The sequence below is a fragment of the Ursus arctos genome, unplaced genomic scaffold, assembly GCF_023065955.2.
Source record: "Ursus arctos isolate Adak ecotype North America unplaced genomic scaffold, UrsArc2.0 scaffold_2, whole genome shotgun sequence".
In the NCBI taxonomy this organism is placed as follows: Eukaryota; Metazoa; Chordata; class Mammalia; order Carnivora; family Ursidae; genus Ursus; species Ursus arctos.
Window position 1 is genome coordinate 78,710,084 of NW_026622874.1, and position 22,436 is coordinate 78,732,519.

Genomic DNA, 22,436 nt, shown 5'->3' on the forward strand with positions numbered 1-22,436 from the left:
AACTCTGTTGCTTCTCTCCAGCAATTACTTGCTGACAAAGCAAGAGGATGTGGTCAGGGTAATGGCTGCCACTTATTAAGCAGAGATATAAGACAGGCCCCTGCTGAATGCCTCACAAACACGACCTCATTTGGTCTTCGCAGCCACCTATAGGAGGGTCAGTGAGGTTAGAAGTTGTCCAAGGTCAACTTGTTAGTAATGGTCCAAAGCCAAACCTGTGTTGTTATCACAGGCGTGCCAGGCCTCATTTGGTCCAGAGCCATACAAATGCCACAATTCTAGAAAGTCGTGCTCCAATATAGGATGCATCTACCTACAGATCTGGGCACGGCAGAAGCAGATCCACAATAGAGTAACTTCTCTAAATACTCCTGAATCGAGGCCTGGAGATGGCAATGCATGGGCCTGGCTAAGCACATGTTCCCTGCCCTGGCTACAGTTCCTGGGGTCACACTCCCGTCTCCCCCTGCAGCAATTACAAGGAAGAAAGCCTCAGCCTGGGATTCTGAATGACCAGATGGCCCCTCAGTCAAAGTTGTAGGTAGTGAAAGGGTCTCCCAGCATGAACTGGGGGAGGCCACAAGTTCCCTGCCACTGAAAGTGTGCCAGAGGCCGGCTGGTGGCTTTTGGGGTCCCTGACACCTCTAGGACCAGGATCTTGTTGCTCTGTAGGAGACAAATGTGTGCCTGGCAGGTGGCAAGACACACGAAAGGGGGGTGAGGGCCTGGGCCGTACCTGGTCTATGTGCGCCTCATCCATGTTGCCTTTCTTTTCCAACACCACCTCTAAGTCTGTGTCAGGATCCTGCACAAAAGGGCAAAGGGAGTTAAGAGTCAGGCATAAGATGGCCTCTGCCCCAGCAGCTCAAGAGGGTGAGATCATGGGAGTCCAGATAAGACCCAAGACCACAGCACCACCTCAACCCCTGCCACTTACAGAACTTCTGACATCCTCTCGTGGAATTGTGGAACGATTCTCACCGATTCTCCCCTCAGAACAATGGCACTGACCTATCTGACATATGAAGAAACTAAGGCTTAGAGAGGTGGGGTGACCATCATGAAGTCACCCCCACAGCTCAGGGACAGGCTGACTTAGGTTTGGTGCACCTTTCCCACCACAGACATCATCTTACCTCCCATGGCACCAAACCAGTAAGAGGAGAGAGGCCAAGGGTCCTGCTCATGGTGGCAGTGGGGAGCTAGCAAGGGATAGGTGGGCTTGAGGGCTTGGGGCCCTGATTGGGGGGTGTGGAGGGAGACCCTGCCAGCAAACCCAAACCCAGTTCTCTCCTCTACATTCCACCCCCTCAACTCCCACCCCACTCCTAGTCTCTGCCTTCTCTCCTGCCTGGACAACCACAAGTCTTTAACACCTGCTTCCTCACCCCCCAATCCTGCTCCATTATGCACAGCAGCGCAGGTGAGCTTTAAAACCTCAACTGGACGGGCACCTGGCTGTTTCAGTCAGTACAGCATGAGACTCTTGATCTTGGGGTTGTAGGTTCCATCCCCATGCTGGGTATAAAGATTATTTAAAAATAAAAACTTGGGGTGGGTGCCTGGGTGAATCAGTCGTTAAGCGTCTGCCTTCCGCTCAGGTCATGATCCCAGGGTCGTGGGATCGAGCCCCACATCGGGTTCCCTGCTCGGTGGGAAGCCTGCTTCTCCCTCTCCTGCTCCCCCTGCCTGTGCTCCCTCTCTCGTTGTGTGTCTCTCTGCCAAATAAATAAAATCTTCAAAAAAAATAAAAAATAAAAATAAAATCTTGGGGCACCTGGGTGGCTCAGTTGGTTAAGTATCCAACTCCTGATTTTGGCTCAGGTCATGATCTCAGGATTGTGGTATCAAGCCGTGCATTGGGCTCCGAGCTCAGCATGGAGTCTGCTTGTCCTTCTCCCTCTGCTCCTCTTCCTGCCCCACCGCCCACCTGGTGTGCACACATGCTCTCACTCTTGCTCAAATAAATACATGTAAAAAATTTTTTAAAAACTCAAGTGGAACATGTTATATATACACCTTAAACTTGTACCATGTTATATGTCAACTACATCTCAATTTAAAAAGTAAAAATATAAGGGGGACCTGGGTGGCACAGATTAAGCTTCTGACTCTTAGTTTCAGCTCAGGTCCGGATCTCAGGGTCCTGAGATTGAGCCCCACATAAGGCCTTGCACTTGGTGCAGAGTCTACTTGAGATTCTTTCTCCCTCTCTCCACCCCTCCCGCTTGTGCGCGCACATGCTCCCTCTTTCTCTCTCAAATAAATCTTTGGGAAAAAATCTTAAAAAAATAAAATAAGAATTTAATAACTCGGTTGGATCCCATCACTCCACTCCCCAAAACTCTCCAGAGGCTCTCATCTTGTTTACACAAAAATCTAGGCTCCTGTGGCCTCTCTGGTCTCTAGCACTTGGCCCCCTAACTCCCAGTTCCCACTATCCGTCTTTGTTCCTTCCAGGGCCTCTGTGCTTGCTGTTCCCCCTGCACGAACGACGGCAGACACCCCTCACAGGTATCTGCTCCCATGTGGTGTCCTCACTAGGCCTGCCCTAGGCATGCTTACACGTGCCATGCTCTCTCACTGGCCTCAGCCCCCACAGGACCCTCTGAAAGTGAGACCTCAGGCCAGCCACTTTCCCTGGTCCTTTGGTAATGACAACTGTCATGTTTCCTGCATCCTTACTTTAGGTGTGCTCTGCCTGGCACCCAGCATCACGTGTGATGATCCCTGAAGGGCTCTGTTCACGCACATTACCCATTCAGACCTTGAAGTTGTGTGCATTTCCTAACTCAGGGGGCTGAGCTCCCATTGCAGGAGATGTTAAACAGAGGGGACTGACCACCTTTCACTGGGCTCTGGAGAGAAGGGATTCTAGATTCTGATGGGGGTTAGGCTCCCACCTCTGGGGTCCTTCTTGGTCCCAAAAGCTTCTGAATAAAACAGACCAGTAAAACCAAATCTAGTGGACTAGGGCAAAACTGGGAAAAAATCCAGAAACCAAAATTACCTCTTGTAGGCCCTGATATGGAGGCCACCCCTGCCCTCCTCAACCCTACATGGCCAAGCTGAGTTCAAGCCACACAGACACCTTCCTGATGATCCTGCTCCAGGGGTTGGGGGGAGGGGTCATCCATCAGTCAGTATTGACTGAGCCCCTCCAATGCCAGGGTCATTCTTCAGTAAGTGCTCAATACACATTAGCCATCATTCTTACTTGAAGACCACAGGGCAGTGGCTGGTCTGAGCTCCCCCAGCTGGTCGGTGCAGAGCTGGGAAGAGAATCCAGGGCCTGTTTTAATATAAGACAGTCACTTCTTCGGCTCTAATGATACTGGAATCTATGAGAAGTCACAGGGCAGCTTCTGAGAAAGGATGAAACCTCAAGTTCAGAAGCCAGATTGGGTTTAAAGTCCAGCCCCATGCTGTAATAGGTGGGTGATCTTGATCAAGGTATTTAACTCCTCTGTTTACTTGTCTGTTAAATGAGGATGACCGCAGCAGCTATCTCACCACACTGATGTGAGGATTAACGGGTTAATACACAGGGAGCATTAGCTTAGTGCCAGGCACGCAGTTAAGTGTTCAAGAAGTTTCAGCCATCGCTACCCCCCACAGGCCAGACATCTGCTTGGAGTAGGGCAGGTACCACCTCATTACCCCCTGCAGATACACACACGTACCCCAAAAACAGGAACAGAGGTGTGGCCCTGGCTCAGATAGGGGAGGCTATGGGCCTGTGGAGTCCAAGTGCTCTGGCTCATCTCCTCCCTTCTCTCCCCCCTCAAGGAAGCTTGTCAGGAGGGAGACGGTGGATCTCTGTTGTCTTCACCAGACCATCAACCATTCCCTTCCTTCTGGGAATTAGGACTGGTTTTTCCTCCCAGAAACTGTCTTTTTCCCCTGACCTCAGACAGTGGGGTTCAGGTGGGACTGATAGCCTAGGCCCCTCCCCCCTGGCTTCAGATCAGGGTTTCTGGCTTGTGTGATCCAATTGAGGCCTGTGAGAGCAGCCCTGAAACTTCTGTAATCGTTTCGGAGGGTCTGTCTCTCTCCCTTTGGTAGCCTAACTACTAGGATGAAATCCTGGAGCTGCTGAGACCATCTTTCTGTGGGGTGGGAGGTGTCTGTCTGGGACCAAAACCAACGAAGAAGAAAAAAAAAAATACAAAGCCCAGAGCTCGCGAAAGCCACACTGGCATTTCCTGCAATCAAATCTATTTGATCTCTAAACATGTACACTGAGCACAGAAAATAAGCTCAGATAGCTACAGACCATGTTATCTCAAACTATTTGGTTTCTGAGTTTTGGACAGCAAGAGGCAAGAGTTCAGAAAGGGAGCGATTCATCTAAAAAACTTATTCCAATTTATTTAGATCTTGAGTGAAGATAGTGAGGACTTGGGCAGAGTTTCAATAACAAGGGATGCCTTTACTATTGAGGATATTCCGTGAGCACCTGGATCCAGCCATACCTGGAGTTAAATAGTTTTTAACCTTTCCAGTTACACGTCTCAACAAATCCCTTTTCTGGCTGAAGTCAGTTTAATCAGGGTTCTGGCAGCTACATATGTGAATATCACATACACATACAACACACACACACACACACACACACACTCTCTCTCTCTCTCTCTCTCTCTCTCTCTCTCCCAACTTCCACCCTTATTCTCCCAAAGCAGAGTCTAATGCCTACCTCTTCCCAAGGTTCTTCTCCTACTCTGCTCTCTTTCCCCTTCTTCTTTTTATTCCTCTTCAGAGCTGGCTCCTCAATGCCTGGCGGCTCTACCTTTTTCTTGGACTTCATTTTCTTCTTTGCAGGGGACTTGGGGTTATGTCCTATTGGGATGTATTCTGGAGCCTCAACTTTGACTGGCTTCTTACTTCCTTTCCTGGGGCTGCTCTCCAGAGATTTGGAGCACTCAAGGTGCCCTTCTAGGGAGGTATCTCCCTTCTGGTGGATTTTTTTTTTCTTCACCTTCATGTTGCATTCCCTGGGGCTCCCCTGCTTCCGTTTCTGCCCTGAGGCTGCCTGCTCCTTACCATCCTTCCCCACTGAGCAAGTGGAGGGAGTATCCCCAGCCTCACAGAACCAAGGGTCCTTAGCCGAGAAGGCTGCAGCCTCCTGGGCCGCCTTCTCCTTCTTGTGTTTTTTGGGCTTCTTGACAACTCTGGTCACCTCCTCACCCTGTCTGTTGTCCGGGGAGGTCTTCACTCTTGAGCCAGAAGGCATGGCCAGAGGCCTTAAGGACTTCCTCTTTTTTTTCTTCTCCCCACCTTGGAACTCAGATGAACCAAGAGCCTGCTTCCTGGGGCTGGACAACTTCTCTGTCCGTCCAGCACGTAACATGGTCTCAGGTTCTAGATGCTCCTCACAGAGGGTGCTGTGACCCTTTTTTTTCTTCTTTTTCTTCAATACAGGCATCTCAGATGCCTGCCCTAGGACCACACTCTTTGAGGGGGACGGGGCTCTTGTGGGACAGATCTCAGTGAAATAACTATCACTGTTTAAAACGGAGTACTGAGTCTCTGGTTCTTTGACTACCTTCTTCTTTTTCTTCTTCTTTTTCTCTGGGACCCCAAGGCCCAGGTCTCCTTTGTGGGTTTTGGTGATCATTCCTGAAAAGAGAAATGGTACAATTTATCTTCATACCAAACCACTCCATGTACAATTCAGCTAATTAGTGTCAAGAGCCACATTTATGAGTGGCTAGTCGGAAATGTTAGGGGATGGAAAATGGGCATGACTCCTTTGGAACAAAGGAAAATGTGATCAAAGAAGTAGAATGGAATTAAATTCAGATAGCTCCAAGTTCAAATTCAAACTGCTCCCTCACTAACTTAAGCCCCAGTCACCCAGCCTCCCTGAACATTAATTTCCCCAACTGAAAAATAGGGAGAATAATACTCCTTCTCAAAGGCCTACTGGAAAGAATACACAATAATCCATGGAAAGTGATTCCCTTTCCCACCGCCTTTCTTAAATCTCTGAGCCTAGTCACCCATTCAACAAATTTACTCACTGCCTACCCTGTGCCAGCCACTGAGGATACAACTGCAATCAAATCAGACAGACCAGGTGCTACCCTCAGGGGCCTACCTTTCACTGAATGAAGGGGACAGAAATCCTGAGGTCAACTCTTCCTGCCGATTCCCACCAGAGGCAGTAACTATGGCACAATTAACCTCTTACCTTGGTTCACCTAAGTAGCTCTTTTCCTTTGTGTATCGAAATTAATTCACCCCACCTGCACCCTGGATGATCTACCCTCCTAACTACTTTCCCATGGGGCTAGTAATAAGAACGGCAACAAGATATCATGAGAGGAGCCCCAGCTAGGACTGAGAAGACCTAGGTTCAAATGGTGACTGACGCACTCTTGCTGCGTAGTGTTGGTTTCTCTGGGCCTGTTTCCCCATCCATAAAGAGGGACTGAATGACTTAAACGCTGCCAGGAGAGAAGAGGTGTTGGGGGCCACATGCTGCCTGCTTCACTGCTTCTAAATTTTCAAATTACCAATATTTAACAAAATTGAAGATGACACAGAGCATCCTAGAATGCCCAGCTTTTTTGGGGGAAAATGTCATGTAGACAACTGTGGGAAGGGGCTGGTGCCCTCAAGTACATTTTAGCTTCCAGCTGGGTCACTTCTCTCCAGTCACCACCCAAGCTCCTGCTGCTCCCTTGACTAGGTGACATGGAGACACCCAGGAATCCAGAAACAAAATATCCCCCTGGCAGGAGGTTTGGACAGTGGGAGGGAAAGGTCAGGAGCTTCTCCATCCTGAACCTCTCTTCAGCCTCCGAGCCCTGGGGAGCCACATTGGCTCACCATTAGCAGCTCCAAAGAGCCAGGCCTAAGCCATGGCTCAAGTTCATTTATAACTCACTGCCAGGAACACTTGGAAAGTCAAGGGTACACACTCTCAATTCACTCTTGTCCTGTATTCTGCTGTATTCCCAAAACCTAGCTCTGTACCTGACACACAGCAATACTCAATTAACGAATGAATGCCAGAAATACAGAGATAAACAAGATAAAACACCTGCTATCAAGAAACAGGTGTAGGAGGAAAAGAGGTGTGATAATGAAGATAACAGTGATAAAAGCCAAAGCTAGTGGTGAAGTCAGGGTAATGAAGTTCATCTCATCTGGCCTACCAGTTGTCTGGAAAGTTTCTAGAAGACAGGTTTCCAGCTTAGGCAACTGCAGGAGGGTGATGTTGATGCCTGAAAATAAGGAACTGAAGGCGGGTAGTTAGGGGCTGCAGGAGACAGGCTGGTTTGCATAGATGCCTTGAACTATCCAAGTGGACAGGAGGATATTCGGTGGACAGGCGGATATATGGGTCTGAGGCTCACGGGTGACTGGGCTGACATGGGTAAAAAAACAAAAACAAAACAAACACTTATAAATATATGGATGGTAACTAAGCCTAAAGCAGAAGGAGCCTAAGACAAGACCTCAGGGAAGCAGGAGTACAGAGGAAGAGGGGTCAGCCAGCAAAGGCAGGGGAGAAGGTGCAAACCTGGTGGAGTCGAGAGAGCCAAGAGTGTCTCAGGTGGGGGAGTGTTCGAACGATGTGATTAGAACAAAGAAGTTAAAGGGAGACTGTAGTCAATGTAATCCCCTTTCGGCCGTTCATAATCACTGTAGCTTTCTTCCTCTTTAGCACTTTTCCTCCTCTTCAACCCTGCGACTCGATACATTCGCTCCAAGAAGGGAAGAGTAAAGAATCTTAGAGTGTGTCTCCAGCAAAAGCAAACACCTTCTCCAACAGCTTTTATTAAATCTCGCGGTAGTCTCATGAGCACCTGTGTGAAGACCCCATCTCAGACTCGCTGAGGCTTCGAGACTTGAATTTACTTGTTCTGGGTCCTAAAGCCAGCAAGCGGCAAAAGGGACTCGAACCCAGCCCTCAGGAAGTCTGGGCCTGCGCTCTGCACAATGGAACACACCCCACTGCCGCCGCGGGTTCACGAGCAAGAAGCAAGGGAGCCAGGAGGCGAGAACGGTCCCTCAAAGGCACCGCCGCTCCAAAGCTTCCGCACAAACACACCGGGAGGGATTGCGCGGGATCCCAGCTCTGCTCCAAGGCGGGAGAACTTCCAGGCCGGAGCGAGCGGACACATGCGATTGGGGTGGGGGGTATGTGTGGATTTGGGCCACCCACTTTTCCCTCAGTTCGCCGCGCAAATCCCCAGGCGCAATCTCCAGACCCCAAGCCGCCCCACCAGTGCCGCTCCTCAGCACTCACCCGCAGGCCACTCTTCCCCGCCTCCACGTGAAAGCCAGCTCTGCCGGGACCCGGAAATTAATCTCGAGTCGCTGGCCCGCCTCCTTGAATTACGGCTCCTTCCGGGTCGTAGCCGTGCCGGAGGGCGGTTGCCGTGGAAACCGCGGCCATGGCTGCACCGGGTCTGGAGAGTAGTCGCACCGCCCAACGCGAGGAGCCTAGCGGCTCCACAGAGTCGTCGGACCCTGTCCGGACGCCAGTGCCCATGGCGTTCACCGCGTCTCCCGAGCTACCCGTCTCGCCAGGACAGGGCGTGGAGCCTCCGGGCAAGAACCTGTGGGAGCAGATCTGCGAGGGTAGGCAGCCCGGGTCTGCAGAGGGGCGGGACTCGCCAGGCGGAGGCCGCGTTTACTGGGCGCCTTACCGTGCTGCAGGTGCCTGACGTGTGTGGGCTCCTTGGTAGCCGCGCCACAGGCCCGCCGGCATCTCCATTTCACGGACGGGGAAACTGAGGCTCCGAGACTTTTGTCCGAGATTACGCAGCGCAGTCTCGCACCTTGATTCGTAGTCAGGTTAAAGCCAGGGGAGCCAGGGTAAAGCGGAACAAAGAGGACCCGGTGGTGTGGACAGTGGCTCTCAAACCTCACTTAATGAATAGGAAAAAATCGCTGGGGCAGAGATGGGGAATTTGGTTAGAACGTAGGTTCGCAGTTCCTGCCCACAGATCCCATAACCAGGTGCAGGGAATTTGCGCTCTTAACGTGCATCCTGGGTAATTCTGATGTAGTTAAGTCTGTAGCCCACATGTTGAGTAAACATGGTCTATACAGATTTGGGTTTTAATCCCTCTCCACGTCTGATCTTCCTTAAAATCCCCAAATGGAGTTTAGCTCAACTTCTTTCGCGGCCCTACACGTACTCTTGGTCATGAGGCCTTACAGTACTGTCACATATGTTGGGCAAGTTATTGCCCTTTCTGTAAAGTGAGCATACTATTGACATCTATTTTATGGTGTTAGGAGCATTGCAGCGAAGTAGTCACAGAAAGTGCTTAGCAAACTGCCCTATATCCAGCAAGAGTTCAATAAGTGTTCGCTCTTAAAAAATAATATTGAGTGGGTTTTTTTCTCTCCTAGGTTCTCTCAAGGTCAGGAACTCCTTTTTATTCTTGTGGTTACTATCACTGTCAGCTGTCTGAAACAGCATTTCCCAGAACTTTCAAAAATAGTAGCCCTATTGATTGATCATGTTGTACACCTGAAACTAATTTAATGTTGAATTTCAGTTATATCTCAAAAATATGTGGTAGCTACTAGCCACATATAGTTTTGAGTGCTTAAAATGTGGTTAGTGCATTTGGGACTCAAATTTTTTATTTTGTTTAAGTTTACCAAAATTAAATAGCCACTTGTGGCTAGTGGCTACCATACTGGACAAGCCAGTAAATGTTTGTTGAATGGAAAAAAGAGTGAATGCACCAATATAGGGAAGAAGCGGAAAATACAGAGGAGGAAGAGAATAGTGGACTCAGAGTTGATAGATAACCCTCAGTGGCTGTTTCACCTCCCATCCAGTGCTTGAATTCCTTTTCCAGCATCACATTATATTTAGAAAAATCTGTTTCATCTTGAATGTTCTCCTTGTAATTTCTATCCTTTGGTCCTTACCCCCTTGGTGCCGTGACCCAAGTTGATCACTCTCCCAGAAAGAATCCGCTCATATTTGAAGGTACTTGTGGATGTCTTTTCCCCAAAAAAGTGAAAGATATTTTGACTTCTCCAAGCCAAACAGCTCTTCCATAATAGAGTTTATTACTGGTGTGTTGTTTAAGAGAAACTGCTTAGCTACCTCAAAGGGCTGATGTGAGGACCGGGTAAGAAAATGTATGTGAAGTTGATTAGCATAGTGTCAGGCATTTAGAAAGAGCTCGATAAATGTTCATTGTTGTTAACAACGAAACATGGTTTGCATTGTGTTTTAAAGTCATGAGATTATTTTGGTCAAATAGCCCTGTAGGGAGAAGGCAAAGACAAAGAGGTGTGGTGCTCTCTAAAAATCAAGTGAATTGATGCTACTCACAAAGTGACAGAATTACATTGTGAAGTTAATGAGGTCGAAGATGGTGAATTATACACTCAGGCACTATCATGATTATTATAACCCAGATGAATTTCTTAACCATTCTAACATGCAGTTTTCTATAACAAACGTATAGTGAGTAAGTTTAGTGCCTCACAACAAACATGAAAAACAGGCTTTGTGGTAATCCTATGTTTGAGGTTAAGTGTTACATTCTATTAGTATATCTCCATTTAAAAAGCAACTTATCACAGCAAATAGACCTGTGAGAAACTCAATTTCAGGAAGGAGAAATACAGAATAGGTAAATATCTGACTTAAGACTGCCCTACCTGGCTGATGCTGTGTGTGTGTGTGTGTGTGTTTATTTATATAACCTGACAACTTGTAATTGTTCTTTAATTTTCCCGACTTTCCAGGGATGACTACCTCTGAGCTTTGTATCCTCAAAGGCATTTGTATAGTATCAATAAAGTTCTTTCCTGCCAACGCTTCTAATTAAATCTTATTATTGTTTGTGACATGATTTTTAACTATGGTTTTAACCAAGACTGAGTGAAAGTATTGGGGAGCTTACAGTCTTCTATTTTAATATTACTGTTATTACTCTCATCAGCATCCTCATTATTGCCATTGGTTCATTACTCCAAATACTCTCCAACCTCAACCTTAGAGCTGTTGTAAAATCAGGTTCCTCCATCCCACCTGCCAGATACCAACATGGACCAGCTCTGAATCAGTGCTTGTAACCCTAGTGCAGCTGCTGAGTACAGCTGGAGAAAAGTGACACCAGGGGGCTCTCACAGTGCCTATCAGTCAACATCCCTCAGTGCCTTCTTCCACTGCCCCCATCTACCAGCCCCAAGTTTCTATTCCCCCTCCTCAAATGTTGGGTGATACCACTTAGTAAATGTAGGAGGCATCCACTGAGAAGAGTCAGGCATTTGGAAGTGGGGAGGGAATCCTTCAGCTTCCTTATACCGATAAACATATTTGCATCTGCACACATACGCTGCTACCGACAGCTCAGCCTACATCTGTGCTTTGGTACCATCCTCTTGCCATCCCAGGATCCTGCTCACTCACCCCCTTTCCACCCCTTTTCCTTCCGAACATCCTTTGGTCTGTCATCTTGAAAACCTCTCCCTTAGCATATATTATCTTCTAGCTCTTGTCTGTCCCTTTTCTTCTCTGAGCCAAGCTTCTGGAAAGAACACACTGCCCTTGTTCACACCATTGTCATGCCTTTTATCAACCTAGTGCAGACTAGCTCCTACTTACCTCATGGTTCCAGTGAAATTATTCTCATCTCTTCTGTCAACATATCTACCCATGTTGGAAACTGTTTTAAGTGCTGGGCTAGGAATGACTCCAGGCACTATTCTAGACACCAAACAGCTTTGCGTCTCAATGAGCGTCGCCATCATTCACTCAGGTACCCTGTCCAGAAATCAGAGATTCATCTTAACATGTTTCCATTCACTTTTCACGATCCCCACATACATCCAATCCCTGCAGATTCTACCTGCTTAACATTTGTAAGCCCCAACTCCTCACCCCCTAGTTCTCACAGCTGCTGCTTTAGATCAGGCCCTTACCACATCCTGTTTGGATTGCTGCTGTAGCTTTTTAATTGCAGAAGGCCTCTGTCCATACCTTCTTCCACAGGAACCTCTCTCAAATTTCAATCTGATCACATCATGCCTTGACCTACAATGATTTTCATAGCTTTCATGGTAAACAAACTCTTTAGCTTAAGACCTAAGCCCCTTCATGATGTGGTTCCTGTCTTTTTTTTTTTTTTTAGGTTCATCACCTACCATTTGCTCAAATCATACTAATGGCAACATTTATTGAGCTGCTCTATGTGCCAGACACTGTGCTAGATGCTTTTCCTCTCATTTAAACCTCATAGCAACTCAGGGAGGGTTTTGCTTGTTGTACAGACAAAATTGAGGAACTTGAGGCAGAGTTAAGGAAACTCATCCGAAGTAAGTGACAGAACCAGGCTTGAACTGAGATGTGTGTGTCACTCAAATCCAAGCCCTTACGCAACATACAGCATGCTTCAAAGTGTAGCCTGGGAACACCTGCGTCAAAATCTGAATTACTTGTTAAAATGCAGATTCCTGTGCTCTGTCCTGGACCTGATGAGTTAGACTCCTTGGGGGTGAGTCCTTAAGCTCTGCATTTTAAATAAGCTCTCCAGGTGAGGTACAAAGCACAGTGCTACTGTTCTGTACTGTGTACTTTTAGCCACAAGAAATAATTCCTGCAATGCGCCATATTGTTCTACTCCTCCATGCCTTGCCCAAGCTTTGCCTCTTACTGGAACGTCTCTCCTTCTCATCTTTATCTTTCAAGACTCAGCCTAAGTGACCCCCCTTCTAGAAAGCCTTCTCTTGTTCCTCACACTGATTTTTGAAGCCCTTTCTCCTCACTGCACCGAGAGCACTGGGCATAGCCCCCTCCGGCAGCATTTTCTGCATCTCAGAGGCATCGGTTTACTGCTCATCCCCTCACCAGAACATAAGCTCCTCTGCACTTGTCATCTGTCCCTCCAGCAACTGGCACAACCCCTCGCTGTAGCGTCTACTGGCTAAGTGTTCATTAGATTCACCCCCCCCCCACCTCCCTGATCCATCCCTTTCCGACATTGTTCCCAATGTTTCAGTTAGGAACTGTTGCTGTTTCAGTTCGGAACACGTTCAGTAGCAAATCAGAGACAGTCTAATAGTGGCCTGAGCAAAAAGGATGTTTCATTATCTCATATCCTTAGGAACATAGAGGGGACAGGCTCCAATTTTGGCAGAAAGGCTCCACGCTGCCAGTGAGGTTATAGGTTCTTTCTGCCCTACCTCTTGCAGAATGTTGCCTTTGTTGTATAAAGTGAGTAACCACTTTTACTTGTTCTTAGTGTTCACTGAATATGCATGTAACATTAAATTCCCCTAATCAATTAACCCACTTTACAAGCTTCGGTAACTAAAAAATTATAAACATTTCTAAGTTTAATATACCTGGTTTCTTAAGCATTTCTAATGCCAAACAGACAAGCAAATTTTCTAAGCACTGAAGCAGCTCTTAGAAACTGAATGAATCACATCATAGTAAATGAAGTTACTTTAATGAGTTCAATACTCTACAAGCTTAATCAAATTCATACAAACTCATATGGTTCAATGTAAAAAGCATCAGTCTGTAATCAATTACATATTTTAAATTGAAATCATAAGGCAAAAGTGACAAGTTCTCAAATATGCCAGATTCTCAAACATTACAGGGGCTTGAAATCACAAACACATCATATTGTCCTGAAGATAATGTATTTTCCCATACTTCTACATAATGATTTCAACTATATATCTTTTGCAGTCATATGATGAAAAAGTTTGTATCTTTTCCATCAAATTTAATTGAACTCCTGAGAGATCTCCTTGGAACAACTCTAAATAGAAAAAATATAAATAAATAACAAAGAAATGCAAAAAAAGCAAAATATTATATATATATGTATATATATATACATATGTGATTGGTAATACTCCGGAGAAACAGTCTTACTATTAGGAGTATAAATTGTTAACTTTTTGGAGGAACATTTGGCAATTTGGCTGAAATTTTAAATTATTTTTTCCTTTAACAGAACAATTCCACATCTAAGAATTAATACTATAAAAATACCTCCTTTCCAATCGATGATGTATATATAGTGATGCTCCTAGCAGCATTGTTTGTAGTAATGAAAAATTGGAAAAAACCTAAACACCCACTAAGGGTACACTGGTTAAATAATTGTGGCATATCATATATGTAGCAACCTAGAAAGATGTCCAAGATTCAACATCTAGAATGGTTCTTGGTCCATAGTAAGCTCTCAATAAGTGTGAACAAACATATAGATAAAGGATCAAAAGTAACTTGCTATATTCTTCATTTTGTTCATTCATTCATTGCAAGTATTCTTTGGGAATATGATGGTGAGCATAAACAGACCCAGACAATTTCCCTCACAAAACACACAGTCATTAATATTTACAAATTTCAAACAAAGATAAAACTGATAGGAATTATGAAGAAAAAGGACTGTGTGATGGGGTTCTATACTTGGATGATTTGACGTGGTCTGAGGTCTAACATAAATATATTTGTGTATTATATACATATGTTAGTAAATGTTGAAATACAGTGGTTATGGGTTGTAATGGGATTGGATGTGACTTACACTCTTTACATAAGACAGGTCTGTATTATTTAGAATTTCCTCATAATAGCATGTATTGATCTGTAATCAGACAAAGCTCTAAATGTATATATCCTAAATCTGAATAAATAGTTTTCATACCATGTTGGTGTTTGTCAAAGGTTTGGGGAAGAAGAGTGAATTTACATGCTTGCTTGAGAGGAAAGCAAAGTGGTAGAACTCAAGCTGTTATGGTGGGCAGAATCCTAAGATGGCTTCAAGGATTCCCACTCCCTACCGCACATACCTCCTAGTCATTCAGTCAAACACAAATCTAGGCTTTGCCATCCAGGGATTTTCCAGATGTAATTTAAAGTTTGTCATCGGGGTGCCTGGGTGGCTCAGTCGTTAAGTGTCTGCCTTCAGCTCAGGGAGTGATCCCGGAGTCCTGGGATCGAGCCCCACATCGGGCTCCTCCGCTGGGAGCCTGCTTCCTCCTCTCCCACTCCCCCTGCTTGTGTCCCCTGTCTCGCTGGCTGTCTCTCTCTCTCTGTCAAATAAATAAATAAAATCTTAAAAAAAAAAATAAAGTTTGTCATCAGTTGACTTTAACAGGAAGATCACTGTAGGTGGGCCTAACCTAATCGAGTGAGCCCTTAAATCAAAGTCATCAAAGCAGAACATACTCCTCTTCGCCTTGAAGTAGCAACTAACCATGGTGAACTGTCCATGACAAGGACCTGAGGGTGGTCTCTAGGAGCTGAGAGTCGCATCAACAAAAAGAAAATGGAGACTTCAGACCTACAGCCACAAGAAACTGAATCCTGCCAACAACCAGTGATCTTAGAAGAGGACCCAACCCTCAGATGAGATCACAACCATGAATGGCCAACACCTTGATTTGAGCCTGATGAGATCCTGACCCATACCCAGACTCCTGACCTGCAGGAACTGTGAAATAATAAATTTGTGTTGTTCTATGTTGCTGAATTTGTGGTAATTTTTTACATAGCATTAGAAAACTAATATAGCTGGTACTCGGAATCAAGATTGCTTGCAACCTACAGGCTGGCATACTGGTCCCCAGCCTGATACCTAGGAGTTAAAAAAAAAAAAAGTCAAGAGATGTTTCACTGACAAGGAAGTAGAACAGAACATGTGTCCAATACATTTTTATTCATTCCATTGGTACCATCTTGCCCAGAAACTGTTTTTCCTCGTTGCTGCAAAGTGACTATGCATTTGCCATTAAAACATTGACTTTTCCAGAAATATTTTTACCACTCTCTTAGGGATGTAACTAATATAGCCCAGGAGCATTTCTGTCCCTCTCCGTGCAATAGTTCTTGTTACCCCACAGAACTTGTATGGACTGTTCTTTGCATTAGGCTCTCCAACAGGTTGACTGTGAGCAGTCTTGAAACCTGGCAATCATTCTCTACATCACTGCACATTAGAATCAGCTGGAAAGCTTTAAAAATTCTGATTCCCAGGCCTCCACCCTAGACCCATTGAATCAGAATTTCTGGACTTGGGCCCAGACTTTGGTATTTTCCAAAAAGCTCCCCAGTGATTCTTGTGTGCAGCCAGGATAGGAAGCTATAGGAGTTCACGGCAGAGCTACTCCCACTGGTGCATACAAGTCACCTGGGATCTCGTTAAAATGCAGGTTCAAATTCAGCAGATCTGGGGTGGGTTTGAGGTGTTGCATTTCTAACTTCCCAGAGATGCCAATGCTGCTGGTTCTGGGGCATACTTTGAGTAGCAAGGTCTTTATGGGATTGCTTTTCCAAATGCGTACCCCAATCAGGCTGTCCTACCTTCATGCTCATCCTCATGACTGCAAGAGACAGCTCATCTCTCTGTCACTTTTATTCTGTCCTCCCATCATGTGCTCCTCTTCTTCCTTTTCTCCCCTCCTATCCTGAGTAGCTACTGGTATCTTCCCTTAGCCTCCCTCCTATTCTCTTCCTCCTTTTATTCCATGTAGTTATCATAACTTGGGGGCAAAATCTAAAGTTGTACCTTCTCAGCAAAAGAGTCTCAGACTCTTACATAAAGCCTTGACTCTGTCATACAGGAGAACAATAATCTCTTATCCATTTTAAATAAGGAGGTTCACAGGAATTATTATCCTATAGTAGCTAGTTGTTTTTATTTCTATAAACCACCAACCAAAATAAAATTTAAAAATGTTTTGTTCGGAGGAAAGGAAATTGCATCACAAACTGCAATGAAGTACGGAATTGAGGATTTTTTTTCCCATTCCCTTTAGAGTATGACGCTGAGCTGCCTCCCTTTCCAGAAGGATATAAAGTCAAACAAGAAGCTATGATTACTGTGAGTATCACCCAGGCCCCAACCTAAATGAAAGGCTCTTAAATGAGAACAGTGCCAGTGTCATGAGTTAGAGAGGTGGGAAAGGGAAGGCACTGGAATTAGAACCAGAAGTTGGGGCCAGTCCTAGCTCTACTACTAATGGTGTGACTTAAAGGCCATCATATATAACCTCTCTGAGCCTCAGTTTCCACATCTGTTAAATGGAACAGTTAATCCTTGACTAACTCACGGGACCTCTGTGGGGCTCAAATGACAAATTGGATGAGAAAGGTCTTTGCGAAGGAGTCAACACTTGTCCATGTTGGGGACACTTGGGGATAGAGCACGTTTCTCTATGCGTGCCAGCGTGGGTAAGATTAAAAATACTGTACTAAGAGGGCCAAGGACAAGGCAGCCAGGAAGGGAGGCCCCCAGGCAGTATACTTGGAGTAAAATAGGGGCTTAATGGAAAAGAGCAAGGCTCTGAGAGAGTGAGATTATTGAGCAGGGTCACAGAGACAGGACCCAAACCTAAGTCTCTAGACCTCCAGTAGGTTGTTGCAGCTGCCACTACTAGAGATTCTGTGTCTAAGAAATTTCTTGGCCTTTGTGATTGTTCTTTTTTCACAGTGTCCTGTTCTTGCTCTGTGGATGTAATGCTTTCTCAAATTTCTCCGCAGATAGCAATTACAGTTCCCTTCCCTGAATTGTTTGTGCTTCCTCCAGAGTCAGTTTTTCTTTGTAGGTTTTGATCTCTTTTATGCTGTTGATGTTCTTTATCTGTGTAGAGAACTTTTGTTATTTATTGAAAAATTTTAAATGGGGATCTGAGTGGATTTTTCTACGTAGCTGGTATGATTTTCTTCTACTGTTGTACGTGTGGGTTTGTCTTCTGGATAAGTCTCTTCTCTGGGTAGAAATATTGACTAGGAGCTCGTGGGGAGTGATTGTCTACCAGAAGACTTTTCTTCAGGGTTGCAGGCAGAGAGCCTCCAAATCAATGGTGAGCTGCTTTTTCTTCCCCCCCTTTTGGCTACCAGCTTGGCCAGTCCTTGGAATCATTGGAAATCACTGGAGTCATTGGGAAGGAGGGAGAACTGGATATAAAATGCTGGTGGGAATGGAGCTTTATGTATATTGAAAGGGGCGGAAGCAGAAGGAGGGGGAATGTAGACAGCAGGCCAGTGGAGCCCCAGCTGGATTTTCACTTAACCCCTCCTGTTTATCATTCCCTTTCTCATTCCCATCCTCTGAGGAATCGAACCCCTAAGAATGGAGTTTTGATGGGAAGAGGGACTCCCATCCACTGGGGCAGTTTCCTCCTGAGGATCCTAGGCTGCCATTCCCTCTCTTATTTGACCACAAAGCTTCATCCCTGTTTCTTTTGGAAATGTTTGCAAATCTTTCACCCACTTATAGTCCTCTTGTTCTTTTCTCTGTTAGGGCTTTATTCCTTGATTGTCATTTATAGGTGTCTCAGAAGAGAAGAGGGACAAAGATTTGTACTCATTATGCCCCTTGAACCTGAAGTTAATACAGAATTTTATACTTTGTTAGGTTATACAGGAAAATACAGTTATTTAAACTATTTATATGAATTGGTTCCCTCCCCAACTTCCCCCCATCAGGTTTCACCGTTAGAGGAAACAGTTCTCCATGGCTTCAATACAGAGCACCTTTATTCAGTTCCTCATTTGACCATGGACTCACATGTACCCTGTCCTCAAGTTAAATTAGAAACAGTCGATCCCAAAACATGTAAGTAAGGAGGTGAGATTTTGTGTTTTATAATTTGGGGCTTGTAGCATTGCAAAACCACAGGACGGGGGTAGGGTGGACAGATCTCAGGGAGACCACAAAAATATGAAAGAATATGTTATTTTAATTTTTATTTAATTTTTATTCTTAAATATATATCAGAATTTTATTTTACTTTTTTAATTTTTAAGTAGGCTCCATGCCCAACTTGGGGCTTAAACTCACGACCCTGAGATCAAGAGTCACATGCTCTACTGACTGAGCCAGCCAGGCGCCCCTAAATTTTTATTTTTCAGAGAAGTACCTTTATCCCACTGTTTTATGTCTAAGGTTGAAATATAATAAAGATGATAAATAACAACAAGTATACCTTGATTCTACCTTAAAATCAAAGGGGGGAATGTAAAAAGTGGATGAAAGTATCACACTGCCCTGCATTGTGGGTTGAAGTCAGAGGTGTCGTCTTTCTACATCTTCTCCCTGGGCCCAGTTCCTCTGGCCCACTCTGGTGCCAGACCTCTCCTGCCGCTTTGTTCTGTTCTCTCTGCTAGCGTGCTTTGGGTCTTGGCACCACGACCACCACCATAACTGTGGCCGTAAAGCCCCATCCGTTGTACTCCCACCCTGCTCCTCTCCTGCCTCATTGCTACCACATTTCCCTTGCTTATTTTCCCTCCAGCCACACTGGCCTTCTTGCTGTGCCTGTGGCCCCGGCCCTGTGGAGGACCCTGTCTACATCCTCGCCAGTCCACGAGGCTCAGAAAGATATTTTAAGTTTCTTTAATAATACAGCCCAACTCAGCAGTCTGGAGTAAAATGCAACATTTAAGGTCATGCTGTTTCACGGACAGTATCTTTTTTTGGTTCAGAAACAAACATTTCTCCCAGATTCATTTGGGCCATTTGGGATTTTCAATGGGATTTTTTTTGTTTGTTTGATTTAGGTTCCCCCAAGGAATATTTGGAAACATTCATCTTTCCAGTTCTGCTTCCTGGAATGGCTAGCCTGCTTCACCAAGCAAAGAAAGAAAAATGTTTTGAGGTCAGTTGCTCTCTGGGGTTTCTTTATTTCTAAATGCTCAGTAATTCATTTTTATCAGATGGTACCTCATTATCTCAGTACCATCAAGTGGTCGTTCTCAAAACAATACCTTTGGGAGGGAGAGCTGTGTTTTGGTCACTCACTCAGCTCCAGCCATGACATCTGGTTTTGCATACACGTGCACTGCCATCTGTCTGGCCACTTGGCTCCAGAGAGGTTTTCTGCCTTCTTGGCCTCCCTGCCTGCCCTTCTCCTGGGTAATTGGCATCTGCCAGGTTTATTGGCTCCTGTTGACTGTGTGTGCAGATTAAAGCTCTCCTTATATTTTATCTGACTCTGGATTGATCTTCCGACCTCTGGCCTCGCCATACTCCACTTCATGCTTAATATCATGTGTGTAGCTTGCTTCAGGAGAGGCCTGGCCCACAGGGAGTGCTTGCTAAGCATTAGTCATGGTCACACTGCAGCCAGTTTTCTGTGTGAATGGAGTTCCAATCCTGGCGCACCCTCCCATAAATACGCGTGTGGAGGCTCCCTCTTTTCCACAGTTGACAGGATACTTTGGGGTGTGTGTGTTCCCTGCACAGTTTTGAATACTAGAGTTTTGGATGGCCCACATGAAGAGAGTAAAATAGCAAAAACACTTAATATTGACCAAGTGCTTGCTCTGTGCCAGGTGCTTTGCTAAATGCTTTACCATTCCTTATTTCATTCAGCCCTTCTAACAGCCCTATGATATTCCTTCTATCAGTGTTATCTGCATTTACAGATGACGAAACAGAAGAACAAAGAGATTTAGGAAGGTGATCAAGATGACTTTGCGGAGTTAGGGTTCAGATCCAGGTTATGATTCAAAAGGATACTTAGAAAATTGGCAGTAACTACAGTGCAAACCTCAGTCAGCTTGCCACATCCCAGGGTCATTAGCTGTTTGGTTGCCCTTCAGCACAGAGTCTCTCTCTGAGAAGAAGTACATACTGCCTGGATGGGGCTTTTATGTACTGAGGAGACACCCATAGCCTCGATGATCCTAATTTCATCCCTCCCAAACAATGCAAGTTGGAGGCTGTCCTCTAAACAGCTCCAAGAAATACTGATTTTTAAAATCCATATCTGTTTTCTGAAGAACAGATTTGTTACTTGCCGTAGGTTTTAAAATCTAAACTGCGTCCACTTATTGTATTTTTTTCATTTGCCCATTTGGCTTTTCCTGAGGGCGTAATTTCCATCCCGTATTCATAATTGACCTTCCCCTCTGCTGTGTGGTGTTCACAGGTGCAAGGTGCAGCTGGGTGGAATGGTAGTGAGGCCAGGGGCCAGAGAGCAGAGCCCCTAGCCTGACCCTGCCATTGTCAGATGGCTTTGTCTCTCTGGCTTCTGGTCCTGCTGCTAAATGAGGGAGACCAGACAGTCCTGCAAGTCACATTTCAGGGATCTTTCTTTTTCATCTTGCTGTTGGCCCAAGTATATTCAGTATATTCAGTGTGCCGTACCTTTTATTAGATTGAACAAAGGATGGCACACAACGATTGAACAGTGAAATGAGCACAGTGGAATAACCTGTTTGAATACGCATAAAGAATATCTGTAGCCAGATTAAGTCACCCAAATTCAGTTCTGTTCAACAAATATTTATTAAATCCCACTATGTGCTGATGACTGGGCCAGACCCTAGAGAGGGACACAGAGAGGACCAGCTATGGGCTTGTCTTCAAGAAAACCACAAACGAGCAGTAAAGCCTTTGGTAGCTGAAGCGTTTTTTTTTTTTCTTCCCTTTATATCTGTTCTCTGAAATAAGAATGGACGTGGGGAAACAGCAAGAGTGGATCTAGGTGCCGTGAACGCACATCTAGACCTTAGCGCAGCTATATTCAACTGTGCAGACTTTGTTCTAATTTCTTCAGCTGTTATTCTTCTAATTTATACTCCTTCAGAGGACACAAAAATCAGCTAAAAGGGCAATAATTAAGATTTTACATAAGAGTTATATCTCTACTGTTTGCCCATAAATAATTTTGTAATGAGGGGGCTAGAAACAGTTTCCAGCCTCCAGGCAATGATAAAACGCTTTTAAAGAATCAGAGAAATTTCTATTTGTATTAGAGATTAATGAGGCATCTTTGTGCCAACTCATATTTCATCTTTGACATCCTGCAGATGAGCTGCCTCTGGGACTAAATGAAACCAGTCTAAACATCAAATGCTGCAGGGTGTTTGAATGGAGCATTAAAGTCTAAATGTTGTAATGAGCAATCAAGGAATGTAGAAAATGTAGGTTCTTAAAACTGTTAGCTTGCAAAAATGGATAAACTTTCAGGACAGCCAGACACACTGGAGTCCAAAATCCTGCTCAACTGCTTCCTTGCAGCGGGACCCTAAGTGATCGGTGAGCCTGGTTCCTCCCCTATTGAAGGGATGGCAGAAAAAAAAGGGTGGGGGGAGGCAGAGGTGCTCCTGTTACCAGGAGGATGAGGAGAAGTATTTAATGAGGTTCACTGGCACCAAGGAAGGTTAGCGTCCTACCCTGCCATCCCTCAGGCTTTGCCCAGAAGCTCAGTAATTTGAATACTACAAATATGCAAAATGGGTGGATTACCATTAACTTCTTTCATTTCCTGATTTAGGATTTCTTAATTAAATCTAATTCCCTCCTTTCTCACCCCCTGGTCATGTAGTCTTTTGTGGGTTATTTTTGAAGGCTTGAAAATTACAGCAACATTTGTCAGACCCGAGTGGAGCTCCTCTTATCCAGATCTGCACAACAGATTTGCATTTTCTCAATTCAGCTGTTCCTCACATCCTGTCAGTGGGAATA

At 45.2% G+C, this 22,436-nt stretch overlaps 2 protein-coding genes across 4 annotated transcripts in view; one reads left to right on the forward strand and one right to left on the reverse strand.

Annotated features, from left to right (window-relative positions):
* Positions 1-46: 46 nt before the first annotated feature.
* On the reverse strand, positions 47-8,322 carry KNOP1 (lysine rich nucleolar protein 1). 2 transcript variants are annotated; one of them, XM_057315484.1, is made up of 4 exons: positions 8,261-8,309; positions 7,532-7,715; positions 4,697-5,619; positions 76-805 (listed from the first exon to the last, which is right to left on the reverse strand). In XM_057315484.1, exons 3-4 carry the CDS (start codon positions 5,615-5,617, stop codon positions 530-532), a joined length of 1,197 nt encoding a protein of 398 aa, XP_057171467.1. In that variant the 5' UTR covers positions 5,618-5,619; positions 7,532-7,715; positions 8,261-8,309; the 3' UTR covers positions 76-529. The 2 variants fall into 2 exon arrangements, with proteins under 2 accessions (XP_057171468.1, XP_057171467.1); XM_057315485.1 differs by lacking the exon at positions 7,532-7,715 and having other exon boundaries at positions 47-805; positions 8,261-8,322.
* A 55-nt stretch (positions 8,323-8,377) lies between these two features.
* The window catches only part of IQCK (IQ motif containing K), a 117,341-nt gene continuing 103,282 nt past the window's right edge, over positions 8,378-22,436 (forward strand). For both annotated transcript variants that reach the window (XM_026520222.4, XM_048224687.2), the window contains exons 1-4: positions 8,378-8,595; positions 16,777-16,841; positions 18,449-18,578; positions 19,523-19,620. In XM_026520222.4, coding sequence (XP_026376007.3) covers positions 8,409-8,595; positions 16,777-16,841; positions 18,449-18,578; positions 19,523-19,620 — 480 coding nt within the window. In that variant the 5' untranslated portion in view covers positions 8,378-8,408. The remainder of the gene's footprint in view (positions 8,596-16,776; positions 16,842-18,448; positions 18,579-19,522; positions 19,621-22,436) is intronic.